The following is a 16,611-nucleotide window of genomic DNA, read 5'->3' on the forward strand; positions in this document are numbered from 1 at the left end:
GTTGGTTACCTGAAAAATTTTACATTATTGTCTATTTCATAAAATTGAAAATACATACAGAGATTGAAAAAGATGAAAGAAGCTTTTTCCATACCATACCTTTTCAGAACTAAGTATTCTGAATTGCAGTAGGATACAACAGACAACAGAGCTCTCTCATCATTAAGATTTTGTAGGTGGCATGAATGAATTCAGAATCAATCAATGCCTGCCTTGTATCAGTTCTTAAAAGGAGATCATTATCAATGAAGTTTATTTAAGAGAGTTGGGAAGAGGACTCTGAATAATTAATTATTCCAAATTGCAATAGTAAAATTGCCATAATTTGTAGCATTTTTTGTTAGCTTGGTCAACAATTTTTGTTAACAATTTCTTTTGCTTAAGCTCTCAGAATGAACTAGTTCCAGTTTAATTGTTAACCACATTAGAGCATAACTTAAATAACTGAATAAGGACCAGAGCCAATGTACTCCTCCCTCTCTCCCTCTCCATACTGCACTTCCTCAAGGCAAGGGCAATGAGAGCTGCAGGAATGTTTGTGCAATACAAATGTGCTGGCAGTCTGGATGGGGCTTCGCCTGTGCCCCTGGGCAGACTTGCCCTCCCAGCAGTGGCAGCTGAACCTCTGCTCAAGGCTGAAAACAGCCCGAGGGGGATTGCTGGATCCCCCTGGAATACTCCTGAATGCCTAACCAGCCAAGTCAACAAACAAACACAATCCTGCTGCTCTTGGCTTGATTTTGGTATTCCCTTCCTATGAGTTCCTAACTTCTGATCTAGTTTTAGCAGCACAGAGCAAGCAATCTTGGTAAAGTGGAATACAGTATAAAAAACAGTTCATTTTTAAAACAACAGTTTGAAAATTCCTCTTCTGTTTTGGGGAGCATACAGGCAACCTTTGATATGGTCTCACCAGCCTTTGCTACCACCCCTTCTGGCAGAAGCCAGCACTTGTCAAATGCAGGAGACAGCTGTGTGATTCCATGCAATGTCAGCATCAAACACAGTATTAAAGAAAAAAGAAGAAAGAAGAAAGAAGAAAGGAAAAACAAAACACAAAAAACAAAAAAGAAGAAAGCAAAAAGAAAAAAGAAAAAAGAAAAAAGAAAAAACAAAAAACAAAAAAAGAAAAAACAAAAAAACAAAAAAAAAAAAACAAAAACAAAAAAAACAAAAAACAAAAAAAAACCAAAACGAAAAAAGAAAAAATGAAAAAATAAAAAAGAAAAAGAAAAAAAAAGAAAAAAAAAAAGAAAAAAAAAAAAAAGAAAAAAGAAAAAAGAAAAAAAAATTTCTCAACAGCACAGAAAAAAGGTTAAAAAAATTACCTGAATCCTGAGGGCCCCCAATGGCTCTGCTGTCTGTACACACAGAGCTATGATGTGTTTCAAAAAGGTGACCTCAATGGCACTGTGGAGCCGGAGCCCAGAAACTTAACAGAGGTAAAACTTGGCTGGAAGCTGCCTTTAGCAGCCTTTCATTCACAAGTAAGGAGGACTCTAGATATGCCCAAAGACACAATATTCTTTTCTAGGTTTCTCTTGGAATACCTAGTTTGTATTTGGAGACAAATACAAACACAAATGCAAATGACATCAATATAAAAAACTGAATAACTTTTTTGTAGATTTCCAACCTTTTCATATTGAAAGTAAAATGAGACATCAAAAACATTTTCTAATTATTCAGTCTGAAACTGCTCATTCTGTCTCCATATGCAAAATCATCATGAAAGGCATCTATGCAGCAGAAGAATAACATCTGAAGAGCCCAGCCCTGTTCCCTTAGGCTAGAGGCCTCATTTTGGCACAGCTCTCTTAACGTTTTTAGACACATCCTTGACCAGTCCATAGGATCTTCTGACTTGGCTACAGTTTTACTTCCCTGTACGCAGTCACTGATCAAAAATTCTGTCCAGAGATCACTTGGAAAGAGATTTTTTTTGACACCTCATTTCATGCTTTTGAGAAAAATTAAATATAGCCTATTAGTCATGCTTCATCTCCTGGTTAGGCAGAATCTAATACTTAAAACCCTCTGAAACTCAGATTTTTCAAAAGCTATTGGTTTTAATCAATCTTAAAAAAAATCCTTTGTAAATTTATCCATTTTGTTTATCTCCTACTGCCATAAAAGAAGCAACTCCACAGTAATATGTTCTAGATATACTTTTAATGTGCCAGTGTCTTTGCTGATATCCTGCTTCTTTGCTAAGTTCTATCAGTAATTTGCTCATATGAGTCTTTTCCCTTCTGTTCAAATTGGACTGGATGATCCATTTCCACTGCACTTGGATGATTCTCACTGAAATACAGCACTGTGAAAAATTTCAGAACTGTGTTCGTATTTACTTCAGCATCTAAAGTTTTTGCTGCAATGTGAAGGTACCAAATCACTTTAAAAAAAAAGTGTCTTTCTCAGAAAAGGTTATAATCATTCATATTCACCACTATTCTAATGTTCTAAAGCTATGTCTGGCTTTCAGGCCATCTTAGTGAAATTTGAACTTGTTTTTGTGCAGATACTAAGGAAACTTCTCCTGGAAGCATTGTCAAAATGCAGAAGAGATAAAATTTACTTCGTTCCACTCATTAGATTGCCTGAACTAGGAAGAGGGTAAAAACATCCCTTTCAAAAAGACATAGTCACCCTGTTCCTAGGTAGCTATTGACTCTACCCAAACTGAAACCACTAACTTCTAATTTATTTCTTCAGCCAAGCCCGGAGTAATCCACTTAGCAAGAAAAAAAAGAAAAATAAACAAAACCATATTTTCCAAGGCAAAAATTGAGCATGCATGCAGTACTATTTCAAACAATCCAGACTCCACATGACAGAAAATACCAGGGAATTGTGACTAACACTTTCTGAATTTGTCCAGAAACTCCTTGTTTACACTCTGCTTCCTGCCTTGCTCCATAATTGCTTTATTGTGGGCCAGTGCAAGGCTCAATGGGCTGCAGTCCCTTGAGGTGTCCATATTTGACATATTTTAACATTCAAAACTGGAAATTCTCCTGCTGTTTTCCTGACTACAATTTCCCTCAAGAAAAGCATAAAGGCTACCTTGAAAGCCTGAAAATATGGAAATAATTTTGTGGAATAATTTTTATATACCTGTCTTTGACTATACATTTGTCGACAAGACAGATAGATAGTTAGCTAGCTAGCTAGCTAGCTAGCTATTTCTGTAGTGCTACTAGAAGCATATCCAAGTTTCAAATTCTTGTTCAACTAATACCTGAGGATTTGATCTGAGATTCTATTAATATGTTGTACATTTAAAAAAAGAAGTCTTCAGACCAACCATTGTATACTGACATAAAAGAGAAAAAAAAATATAAGATAGAAAAAAATCCTGATATTAGCATGTTTGCTTTATAAGAATAACAGCAAAAGGAAATAAATTGTACTCTAGTGTCCTTCATTAGATGAGCAATGAAGTAAACCAGTGCAATTCAAGGCATGCAAAGAAAACAAGTTCTCTGCTAAGTAAGTGATAGAATCACAGAGAATCACACGAAAAAGCAGGAACCTCATGAGAGCCTCCAGATCAGCCTCCTGCTGGGAGCAGGGTAAGCTGTAAGGCCAGAGCTGGTTACTGAGGGTTTTATCCAGCTGGGCCTTTCAAACCTCCAAGTTATTTTTCTTCAGGACTGCAGAAGCCTTCTAACTGTAAGTTTAGGAAATACACTGTGTGCAGCACAAAAAAATTCAACTGCATCAGTTAGACCATATTTAAATATCTGTGCTTAATTGCTGACTTACTGTGAAAATATAGAAACCCTATCACTAGGAAGATGTGACAGACTGAAGGAACCTCTTACCAAGTCTTGCAATTTCATTGAGCAATCAAAGTCCATCCTGGGATTCTTTAATGAAATAGAGCACCATCAAGTAGCAGAATTCTCTTATATTAGTGTTCATGCTTATAGCAGAAAACACCATGTGGAATTAAAATGTAACTGATTATTGAAAGAACACTTGCTCTGTATCATTCCATTGCCATTGGGTGTGTAGCACTGCCTCATGGAAGCAAAGCTCAAAAACCATTGCAGTAACTGATGTCAAATAAGCTGCGTATGTTATTCCCCCTCTATGGTTTATGAGTACTACATTAATAGAATACAAATAAAAATAGTAGGGTAAGAATATACAACAAACGGGATTCAAAAATCCTTACAAGGAGAAATTGTGAACTCAGGATAATGAAGTTTGAAAAAGAGCAGAACAAAACTAGTTTAGGTAGAAAGAGAAGATGACAAATGCAAAAAGAGAAAGAAAAGCATGTACACTTACTTTTGGCAGTGCATATTTTGGCAACTTCATCTGTACAAAGCCATTTCGACGGTAGGACACGTAATACTTGGTCCGATTTGCTGATGTGGTCTATACAAAGGAAAAACAGAACCCTGTGACAGCTTATGTTAAATCTAAATAACCCGAGATTGAAGACTGTTTGCTTTTAACCTGTAACTGAAATACGTATTCATACTTTTAATGCAATGTTTCCAAAGCACTAAAAGGAATATTCCAAATAAACGACCAGTGAAAATACTCAACTCAAAACCTCCCTGGATTTTCTAATCAGAAATGTACACCAATATGCTCGCATATAAATTGGCATAATTCTAACAAAGCCTTTAAAGCACCACCAGATGATATCTGTAAATAAAAAATAGCCTTTGGTAAATAATATTTCACTTTTTTTTAACATTCAGACTCATCTTCTTTCTCTGACTTGAGAAATCCATTTAAAATCCCACCCCAATCCCACTATTTTTCTCCTAAATTTTTGTGTTTAAAAAGGGGAACCTGATTTGAAAGACAGCCTATCTTGAAGCCCAAAAAACTTGATTTGGCTTGGTAAAAATAAAGTTGATGTATGACAGGCAGGTCCACCTGCCTGAATATTTTAAAGATAACAAAGTATTTAATCTGTATGGCATTTTTTGTGGTATAAAGAATGTGATGCCTTTAGGAATGTGATTTGTTAAATGATGATTGATAAACCAAAAACCTCACAATTTTTTTAACTAGCGCTAAATGGCAGTCTTACCCATCCGCTCACAGGTTTTGTTTAAATGCATGTTTTAACATCATTCATTTCAAATAACTGGAAATGATGCAAGGCAGAGGAGAATTGGAGTTTAAGCACCTAGTTGTGTCAAGCCTCACTGGCATTAAAGGCTGGTCTGTGCTTAAGAACAGTCTTGAAACTTTAATCATCCTACTAAAATCACCTCTGAAACTGACTGTCAGTGCAAACTGGGAAAAAAATTAGTATTAGAAAGTTGCTGATCTTTGTGCCTATATACACACTAAAGAATTGTGGTTGAGATCTTCCTCTAAGATGGTAAAAATCTCCAAAATAGATTTGGGCCAGGATTAGCAGCGCAGATCTGCAATACTCTGATTCACATCTGCACAGCTCAGGAAATATGAGCAATGCCAGGGGCAGGAAGACAGCCTCAAACTCTCCTCTCTTTTGCACAGAGGATTCTGTTCCATCCTCTTTCTGACAGGCAGTTGCTGTGATATCATGAGGAGTCCCTGACATGTTTATAAATTATACAAGCAATACTATAGTGTATTGATAAAATAATTTCCACGTGGTTTTGGAAAGTATGCTGTTTCTCAGATGTGCAGCTGCTGTGTGGTTTCACTGGAACACGTAAATGCTGTCCTGCCTCACACCTCTGGGGTGGCTGTTGTTTCAGATGTGACTATAGGATTCCAGAGGCATCTTCTATCCTCCAGTAATACAGATATGGCTAACTGCAAACCAATTTAGCAATAAGATATACATTACATACTGTGTTTACTGCAGAAAAGGTCCAAAACAAAACGACTAGAGATGTTTCCCCTTTATGTGGAACACATGAACATCTCACTACTGGCACTGCCATGTCTCAGATCTACAGAGACCAAATTACCAAAGGCATCATTGGGTAGCAACTGTCTATTACTTAGATGTACATTTCCACCTTACACTTCCATTTTGCATCCGCTCATGTCTGTCATAAAATAGAATAACAGCTCAGGAGGCAGTTGTACAAGACATCCAACAAGCAAAATGCTTGATGAGGAAGCAGCCAGTGTTTTACTGGAGCACAGCAGTCTGGAAGTTCACATGGTGAGAAGCAGATCTCAGCAGCTACACACCATGAAATGGATTTTAAACTGTGCCCGGGGGAGCCACAGATGATAATAGATTTGAGCAAAATGAGTGCCATGAGTGCTATATCTGATCTGAAAAATGTCTACTTTTTTTTTTTTTGGTTGGTGTGTGGTTTTTTGTTTTGGTTGGGGTTTTTTTTATTTTTTTGGTTGGGGTTTTTTCCTTTTTTTTTTTTTTTTTTTTTTTTTTAGTGTTAATTCCTCTAATCCATGTGGGTCCTTGAAACCACTATGCCAACAAGAGGAGAACAGATCCTTTGTGTCCCTACTAATTTATAGGTCCTTGTGGAAGAAACAAGCCCAAGGGGGGAAAGCTGGAAAGGAGCCAATCTGATGCACACTGAGCCCGTGGTGGGGAGGCATATCCATTGCCATGATTTAGCTTTCCTGTAAAAGTCAATAAATAGACAAGTCTTGCAGCAAACAAATCCCATCAAAGTAAGGGAAAAATGATAGCCAGCACTAAGGAAAGCACAAGCAACTTCCTAGTAAAATCTAATAAAACAAAGAGGACATAACCACTCCTTGAGAATTTTGCAGCTCTGATAGATTCAAACCACAACCAGTGCCAAGCACACAAAGCAATACTTACAAGTGTGCCTGAGCTGTACTGGTGCAATATGGCTGATAAGTTCCAGCCCATATTTCTGCAGGCAGGTCTTGTAGTTAGGGAAATAACCCAATGTAAATCGGACCACCATGAGTTGTAGATGTGGCGCTTGGGGACATGGTTTAGTGATGGACTTGGCAGTGTTAGGTTTAAGGCGGGACTCAATTTTAAGGGTCTTTTCCAACCTAAGTCATTCTGTGATTCCATACTAATTTGCTCCAAGCTCCCCAGCTATGGCCATTTCACCCTTTTGCTTCCTAAGCACAGCCATATTAGTAGTTCTTTCCTGGCAAAAGCTCTTCAGAGGAGAATCCATATGAAAAAAGCTGTGCAAACTACTCTGTCAGTGGTTGTCCTTGGATGCTTTTCTCAGGGAACCTTTCTGTGGAAAGGACCCATAAGAGTTTGTAATCACAAGAACACAAGGTTTGCATGTCGCCTAACACACAAGAGTATTTATAAAAAGTAACACAATCCACTTGAAAATTTTCATATAGTTAAAGGGCAACTGGTTGCACGAACTAAAGACACTGTTTTTATTTCCTTTCTGTTTGGACTGATAAAGGAATGCTTTTTTCCATGTAAAAATTCATAAATCATCATTCTTTAATTCCTCCCTGCTCTTACAGTGTTGCTGTTTAGAACTTTTATTTTTGAATTTGAAAATGAGCTGTCTCTCCCAAAAATGGCAGTACCTGAAGAAATATGTAGTCATCCTGCACAGTCAGGGAATCCCGATCAGTGCTGCCAGCAAATGGGACTGTCATTGTCTTATCAGAACAATTTTGAATCTGGCAAGTGATGTAGCGATAACCTGAGGGAAGAGAGACAGAAACATATGACAGGGCTATCAAGGGAAAAAGAAGCAAGCAGTATTAAATGCTATTCATGTAGGAAAAATGCTGCCTTTGCCAGGTGAGTTAGTTGTAGAATTATTATATTAAAGTCTCATACCAGACTTTTTCAATCTCCAATGTACTGAGAATATATTAACTGCTTACAGTTCAGATCATTCCCTGGAGGCAGCCTGTTATCATCCAAATTTTGCTGGTCCAGAGAGATTAGGGGTTAGATGAATGAGCCATTCATGTGGTGGGGATAATAGAAAGGAGCCTCTTTTCTCACTTAACCTATGCACAGAGCTGAATTATTCACTTGGAGAAATGGCAGCCTGACACAACATAACTGAAATCAATAGATCAACCCCAGTATAAAATTGTGATGAATGAGAAAAGAATCAGAACCCGTTTAGTAGACAGCGTGCAGAATTTAAAGCCTATTTCAAAGCTCTGTAAGAATGTTCAGACACACTATTAGCACACTATTGGAACTGGTCTGTTGGGCAGGATTTCTATATTCAGAGTTAATACCTTGCTGAAAAAAGCCTGGACTGATTTATAACCAGAGGAAGCTATGGCCTTTGTCTTCCTTTCCAGTTAGCAAGGACTATCCTCTCTCCCTGGGTTCTTAGAACAGCACCACTGCATCTTTGATACAATCTGCTCTTATCAGAGAGAGCAGAGCCAACTGTCATTATCTTATACCAGCTGTGGCTCAAAGACCTTCCTGAGACTCTTAAAGACCTTCCCCAAGCTTTTGTACAGCTCACCCTCCATCACAAGCTTCTGAGCACAAAGTACTTGAGTGACTTTCCCAAGCACAGTGAGGAAAATGTTATTTACACAAACTTGTGCCCAGATCACTGATGCTACTCACGCTCCAGGTACAGCATGAGAGAGCAAATAATGACCCCCATGTCCTTCATTACTTTTGCAGTATGATGGGAAATGCATCCCACATTTTATGACTTTTAATTAGAGAAGGACAAACCAGTATACTGGATACAATCGTTTGTTTTAAAATCTGGATCTGTTTAAGAGGCAGTTACAGTCAATTCAACTTCTCCTGCTTATGTCCAAGTCATCACCACAAGGACATTTGGTGCAGCAATGGACCATCTAAAGTCCTGCAGGTGTTCACAATTCACATCACAAAAATTACAGGTCTTCATCAGATGGGTAGAGCAAAGATGTTGTTTCTGCTAAAATCAATGGTTATCCTTGTACTGACCATAATTGCATAAAATCAGTTTGTTGAAAATCTAGCCAGGAGATACTTCATGAGAGTTTTTCTTTTTCTGCTGTTTCTGTTAAATAATAAAAATAAAATAAAAAACCCCACACCACAAAAAAAAATTCTAAAAAGAAAACAAAAAACCCACCAAAACCAAAACAAACAAAAAAAAACCCAACCAACCAACCAACCACCACATTCCCCTCCAAAAAACACACCCCAAACCAAAATAAACCAAAAAAACACCCCAAAATCTGCCACCAACAAAAAAAACCCTTTGCATTCAGGTCCTGAAGAATCTTCTTACATTGTCTCTAACAAAGCAACTGATGGAGCTGTTATCATGCCTCATAAATCTCACTGCTAAAAGATTTAGACTTTTTTTTATCCAGCTTTTAATATGGTAACTTTGATTTTTTAATAGGGCTGAAATGAAGAAAAGCTATGGGAACAGGGCAAGTCAAACTGTACATTCTTAATGACTCACTTTTAAGATGCACAGGAACTTAGATGATCTGATTCAAGGAATCAAATTATCTTTCAAGATATGATTGGTAACAAGAAACTATACAAACTTTTGGAATCATGATGACTCTTTAAGCACATTCTGACTATTAGTCTGCCCTTCCATTTATTTTCCTTTTGAAGTTTCAAAGTATAGTGGATACTGTAACATGAGGAAATTCTGAGATGGTGGTTGGTGCCCTAGACCTGACACATGCAATGATTCACTTTAACAGACACTCAGCCAGCACTAACACTGCATTGCCAGTTTTATTTGCAAATCAGGAAAAACTGTTCAATGTTTAAATGCCAGGAAAAATTGCACTATTAATGGACATTATCAACAGAGCATAGCATCTTGACGTCAATTCATCTTAAAGTGAAAAACAAGTAGATTTTAAATTACACTATATTTTTATATAGCAGGACAGCTTTGCTGACTGCAAATAAACAGAGAAAGAATCTGACTTGCACAGTTTCTCTTCTGACTAGTTTTAAAAACAATCCAAAAAGTACCTCTAAACCAAAGAGAAATGACTATATACTAGGGTATCAATTGATAACATTTTCATTTGCATACCTCCACTGGGGTCCTGGATTTCCATATGAACTAAATCAAGGTCTCCGTCAACTCCAGCAACAGCCCTGAGAACATAATATAATCAAGTTATGTAGAGCCAGCTACAGAATAGTAATTATGTGGATGGAAGAAAAGAGAGGATTTCATACTAACCAGCTTTAGAATTCTATCTGGGAATAAAATAAACCCCATTTATAATGTCCTATTACTAACATCTATAAGGAAATTATTTTCTCTCTACTTTACATTATGTTTTTCTTAAATTTCTTTAGAATATCTTCTACTAAAATATGCATACAAATAGAATAAATTGAAAAAATAATAGAAATAAGCATGAAATTGGAAAAAAAACCTTCATAATCATAAATTGATATATATATACACAGAGATATGCACACACTCACATGCACTGGCAAGCGCTATAGCATCTTTTTACAATTACGTTTAACATTTGAGACTTCAAGGCAGATTTAATGCTAAAAAAGAGTTAGATTCCTTTCTTATTAGAAATATCTTAAACTTGACATGTGGTTTCCATAACAAATTGATATATCTTTGGTTAGCATGTTCAAGAGAAGTGTAGGTTCTGCTTTGACAAAGAAAGTGAAGAATAATTTTGAGAAAAATATCCTGAGAAGGAAATTCAGTCAGAGTTGATCAAGGTACAGTTTAACTTTGTAAAGGTGTAATGGGAATACAGGATGATTTTCTTCTAATATCTCTCATGTCAAATATGCTCAGCCAAAAGATGAGTTTTCTACCCTCAGGGCTTCCATCCCAGCCTGGGAATGGCAGGCTCAGCTGTGTTTTTTTCTGGCCCTTCTATTGTCATTAGTCAGGCAGATTCTGCAGGGAAGGCTTTGAGCTGGCAGTTGTGCTGTCACAAAGTGAAGCCGAATCTGGCCCCACTCCCACAGACACATCAGTTTTCTCAAGGCCCTTCACTGGCAGGGCAAGAGTCAGCAAATGTGAGCTGAAGACAAAGGAGATACATTGAGTGATAAAGTGCAGCTGGATGCAGATATTAAAAAGGTCCATTTAAAGGTACTTAAGAGAAAATGATAATTTTAATACAATTATTAACAATCAAATGCAATAAAACTATACTTTGGATTGAAATTACATCACTGTTTAATTATTTTAGTAGCAGTGATTTATGAGGAGCGGTTAAAACTCAGGCTCAGTAATTGGTGGCTCCTCGGGAACACAGGCCAGGGGGAACAAACTGGATGATTTCCACTGCTACATAACAAACAGAAATAATCACATATGCTGTTTTTCCCTAATAAGATAAATGATCAGTCCAAAGGAGGAAGGGGAGGGGGAGGGATGAGTCCCCTCCAAGCCATAAGATGTCAGAGAAACTTGTAGTGGGAGCTTTCTATTTTTTTAGTAAATGTGTGGAAAAATCTTGTATTTATTAAGAATTTGGTCTCTCAAACACAAACTATTTTAGCATTTTGGAGGGTACACATTAGGTTGGAGAAGATTTTAGATCCACTGAGCTCTGATAAGAATATATATATGAGCAGAGGGAAGGGATCTGTGAAATTTTTTGCTGTGTGTGCTGTTATTTATGTTTCTAGATAGCCACAATACAAAATCAAACCTGCTATAACTCTGTAGTCAGCAATTTGAGGGAAGAAAATGTTTGCTGAATATTTTACTTTTAGTGTTAGACCTCAGGCAGATGAACCAAAGAAACTTTTGGGTCGAATTTTCTGAGGCTGAACCTGTCATGCTAATAAGCATCAATAATGCAAAGAAAGTTTTTGGGTACTTATATAATTTATCACACATGATTTCATAAGCACAGTTTGAGGTATTTGTCAATATCTTTACCTTTCTCATCTTTCTTTCAACAGCTCAGAATTACAATGATCTCATTTCTACCATGCTCCTCCTAACAGTGGCAGCTCACACATGTAGACTCTAATCTTGTTTCCAGTGTAATTTTTTAGTGCAAGAAGATGTAACTGATCTGTTTTAATGAACACTGCAGAATGAAACTTTCTTACCCAGCCTAATTTTCTTCTTTGGACTTTTATTAATTATAATTATTTAATTAATTACAAATTAAGCAGAATATTTCAAAAAATGTGATTTGTGTTTTTCATTAATTATACAGATGAACTCTAACAGCAGACACTATTTACTCTATGAAGATGTTACATCCTCAAAGTCTACTTTTGAATGCCAGCTACAGAGAAGAGTTTCTGAACTCCGAAGTCCCTTCACCCAGCTTTACACACACTTAGGAATAATCCTTTCTTCTTTTATTGAAAAAAGACCAACTCTCTTGCAGCTGCTAAGAAAATCTCCGGAAGAGAGCATAAATAATATAGAGAAGTTGAAGCTATTCCCTGAAGAATAAACTAATCTCATTTCAGTGGACTCCTCTGCCAACAGTACTTAAAAGATAATACTGTTATTTCACTTGTGCTTAAATCATGAACCAGAGGAAAAGTCATGTGATACTGCAGACTGAACACAGACCAGGGCCCTCTGCCCAGCTTCTTAAAATAACAGACAAACAAGGTGCATACAGGAACACAAACGGTATGTGGTCCTCTGAATAGGAAAGCTCAGCTGCATACTTTTTAATATTGAGGGAGAAAGGCAAGACTATGGGGGGTTTTTTTGCATTTTCATTTAAAAACTTATTACTACCACAACATAAGTGCATTATACCAGTGTGAGCATTGTGTCCACACGTCCATTCACAAAGACAGTTTACTGGTCCTCAGCTGGCTTTAGGATAGAACTTCTTCTGTCTTATAAAGCACAGATGCAATGGACCCTGATAGTCTGACAGCTTCTTCCTTTTTGGTCGACATTTTGGAATAAATTTTAATATTATTCCTCCCAATAGAACAAGCACTTTCTTAGGAACTATCTATTTGTCTCAATTTCAGTAGTGGTTGTTTTTTGCTTTGATTAAAATTCCCCCACTTTTCTCAGAGTACTTTGCAATTAAAATGTTCACACCTTAGCAATCTGGGACCATTTGTTTGTTTATGTTTACTTAGGTAAATTCAGGGTTTTCTGGTTGACTTTTTAACATTTTACATTCAACCATCGAGTCCAATGAAATTCAGACTAACTTTCAGATCAGACATGCCTTCCTCTAGGAAAAAAAATATTTCTTGACCAAGTGTACTGTGCTGGATAAAGCAAGTGCAACACACCAACACTTCAGGTCACATAACAGGGTGATTACAACACTTCAGAACTAAAATAGTCCAGTTTGACTGGAGAGTGGTGTAAATACAAGCAGCCTCAATATGATTCTTCCCTTTCCTCTGAACACAAGTTGCCACTATCTCCCTTGTGCTTGTCTGACACCATGGTGAGCCTCTTGGGAAAAACAGCTCTGCAAAACATAATTTTGGAATATTTTGAGGGATTAGTTTTCTTGTGCATATGAGTTTTTACATTTTACAGAAATTCTCCTGAAAGATTAGCTGTTGTATGATCTAATTCTTCATTACTTTTGTATTAGTACTTCACCAGGTAATTTCACTGATCTTAAAAGCATTACATCAGCATGAAAATAGTGCAATGGAGGTAATTGAAATGCCCTTTTCATTTGTCTTTGTAGGTGTATAAATGTATATTTCATGATATAATCATTAGATATTTTGTAGTTTTAAATGTAACCATACTGAAATTCTAAGAATTCAGAATTTTCTGTAAAAAGTTTTATGGGAGACCCTTGGTATTATTTTAATAAAAATTTTTCTTTTATACAGCTACCTCTCTTTTTCCCTAAATGCCTCAATATTTTCTTCCTCTAGTTGAGTGAAGCATAGAAAAACACCATTATTCACCTGAAATGTCACAGTTATGTAATATTCATGATTATTACCATGAATACCACGACTCAATTAATTACCACTGACATGTAACAGTACACATCTCAAAATGTGAATCATAAGCATCAGTCCCTTCTATGATAACTACAATTCAATTTTACTCCCAGCAGGAAACCCTTTTTTGTTTCCAGTAGTCCAGGTTTATTTTGTACAGGAGCAGTTGTCTGTAAACACTAATCATGTACAGTCTGCTATGGACATGTCTTCCCTACCTCCAGTGGGTCCCTTCATTGTTAAACATTTGATGCAGTTCATTTGGGTGCATATTAATTAAAAGACAACTTCAAACAGGATATCTGAAAACAAAAAAAAAAAATCAAGACAAGCCTGGCTGCTGATGTGCAGGATCCTCCAATCAAAGCCCATCCGAAAACTAGCCAGGTTCCTCAATCTGCCCCCCTCATAATCTTAGAATACAAAGTTTATCCAAAAAGTAACATGTTCCCCATTTATACTGACTGTTTTCTAGCTTAAGGGCACTGCCTTGCTTAGAAAACAGGTCAAAAGCATGCAAATGTTTTCAGTGAGCAGTTTAAAATGGCATTGACTCTTGGAAAACTGGTTACCCAGGAAGACAAAATTATGATTTGATTCATACAACATAAAAATACATCTCCTTATGAGTGATCTGTGTTTCAGGTCCTGCTGTCTTCACATCCACTTCAAAAGATGCACGTTTAATGATTCAGTCAATGCCTTACACAGCTAGTGTGTGCTGTTATTTGTTTACTCCCTATGCCCAAATGCTTTTTTAACAAAAACGTTTTTCCTGCCATGTTTGTCCAAACAGAAGAGCTGTAGCAGTTTTTCCCTCCCTTGGGTTCACCTTAGCTGGCCACCAGGTGCTCACAAGCTGCTCTCTCACTGTCCCATCTTAGCAGAACAGCAGGAGAAAATAAAATGAAAAGTCCAAGAGTGGAGATAAAGACAGGGAGATCACTCAGGAATTACTGATACAGGTGAAACAGACTTGACTTGGGGAAGAGTAATTTAATTTATTGCTAATAAATAACAGAGTAGGATAATGTCTCACCATGGCCTTCACCACAGGCTGCAGGGACGTCTCTGCCCTGGCATGTGGAGCACCTCTTCCCGCTCCCCATGCACTGACCTTGGTGTCTGCAGGGCTGTTCCTCTCACATCTTCTCACCCCTTTCTCCCACACCTGTTGTGCACTTTTTACCCTTTCTTTGATCTGTTGCCCCAGAGGCACCACCAGCATCACTCATAGGCTCAGTTTGGCCAGTTGAGGGTTTGCCTTGGAGCTGGCTAGAACTGGCTCTGTCCGACATGGGGGCAGCTCCTGGTCTTATCCCACAGAAACCCTGAATGCTCCTGCTACCAAACCTTGCCACATAAACCAAATACAGTCACCCACATCATCACACAGAAATAGAAACAAAACCTTTTCCAAGTGATTAAGTCAAACATAAGAATAACTGCCCAGACAGACTCTTGGCTTTCCACACAAATAAAAAATTCAATGACAAAGGCTCAATGAAATCCTCTCTGCATTTTTCTCCTTCAGAACATAACATTGCTGAAATCTTCTCTTTCACCTGACACTTGAATAGCCAGGCATCCACTACACTTGATGTAAATGAGTACAGCTGTGATTGAGTATCTGTATGGAATTTCATGATGAGAACAGAACTTTTTCCCCTGAGAACAACTGATTTACCAAAACAAACTCATCATTTTTTATTTTTATGTTCTTACCTCTCATGAAAATGGAAAACCTGTAGCTAAAAATAAGAGCAACAGATCCAGATAGCATAGGATCCACGTATCCAAGTGAGTCAAGGATAAAGAATTCCTAAGGCTCTAGATAGTCATAAAATAAATGTGTTGGGCCTAGTTCTCTGGTAATTACCAATTCATTTCTTACTGTCCCAGGGTATATTTGTGCTGGTGTAGACAGCTGATTCACAATCTATTCTTTGCTTATGTATTATTAAGACCTATTTTGAGAAATCAAAAGGATTTCTCAATGCTGCATAAGCCTTGGGGACTGAGAAGAATAGCAGCAGACCTAGAGGAATCCCAAACTCCACTACTCTTTCTTCTTCTCAAGAATTACCTCATAATACAGCACTTTTTAAAATGGGCTTCATACACAAAAGCAGATACATACCATGTAAAGGGTGGGTGTTTGAGGTTTGGCTGCGATAACTTATATATCTTTGCATTCCATGCTACAAATACACCAAGAACTGAAAAAGCACTTGTGAAGGAGAGGTGCTATTACATATCTTAAACATAAATCATCACACTGGGGCCAACGCAGTTTGTAGTCAGAAGTAAAACTGGCCACAGCAAGCGAAGTTTCTGAATTTTTCAGAATAAGAAGTTGCTCAAAATTAAAAAAAAAAAAAAAGGTTAATTAGTATTTGTACTGAAAAGAAAATATTTATTTTCTAAATGTTTATACTAATTTTTTTTCATTACAGTGTGACTTAGTATTTTATTTTATTGTTAGTTTAAAATCTACCTTTCATGATTTTTCTTTATGCTCTTTTGGTTTTAGAATAGGATAGGATAAACTATTTCAGTTGGAAGGCACCACCAGCAACCTTCCAGTCCCACAGCCTGACCTATTTATCACTGACCAAAAGCTGAAGCAAGTGCTGATGGCATTGCCCAAATGCCTCTTAAACAGTGACAGGCCTGGGGCATCAACCACCTCTCTGGGAAGCCTGATTTGCCTCCTAAAATGTTAAGAGAAGACAAATTCGTATGAGGGCTTAGTCAGCTTTCTTTTCCAAAAGAATAAATGAAACAGAGGAAAA

The 16,611-nt window shown here is 37.2% G+C and overlaps 1 protein-coding gene across 5 annotated transcripts in view; it reads right to left on the reverse strand.

The window, feature by feature from the left end:
- The window catches only part of SORCS2 (sortilin related VPS10 domain containing receptor 2), a 549,849-nt gene that overhangs the window by 88,007 nt on the left and 445,231 nt on the right, over positions 1-16,611 (reverse strand). For all 5 annotated transcript variants that reach the window (XM_032109885.1, XM_032109884.1, XM_032109882.1 and 2 more), the window contains exons 6-8: positions 9,948-10,012; positions 7,486-7,604; positions 4,300-4,389 (exon numbers count right to left, since the gene is read on the reverse strand). In XM_032109885.1, coding sequence (XP_031965776.1) covers positions 4,300-4,389; positions 7,486-7,604; positions 9,948-10,012 — 274 coding nt within the window. The remainder of the gene's footprint in view (positions 1-4,299; positions 4,390-7,485; positions 7,605-9,947; positions 10,013-16,611) is intronic.

This window comes from Corvus moneduloides, chromosome 5 (assembly GCF_009650955.1).
Source record: "Corvus moneduloides isolate bCorMon1 chromosome 5, bCorMon1.pri, whole genome shotgun sequence".
Lineage (NCBI taxonomy): Eukaryota > Metazoa > Chordata > Aves > Passeriformes > Corvidae > Corvus > Corvus moneduloides.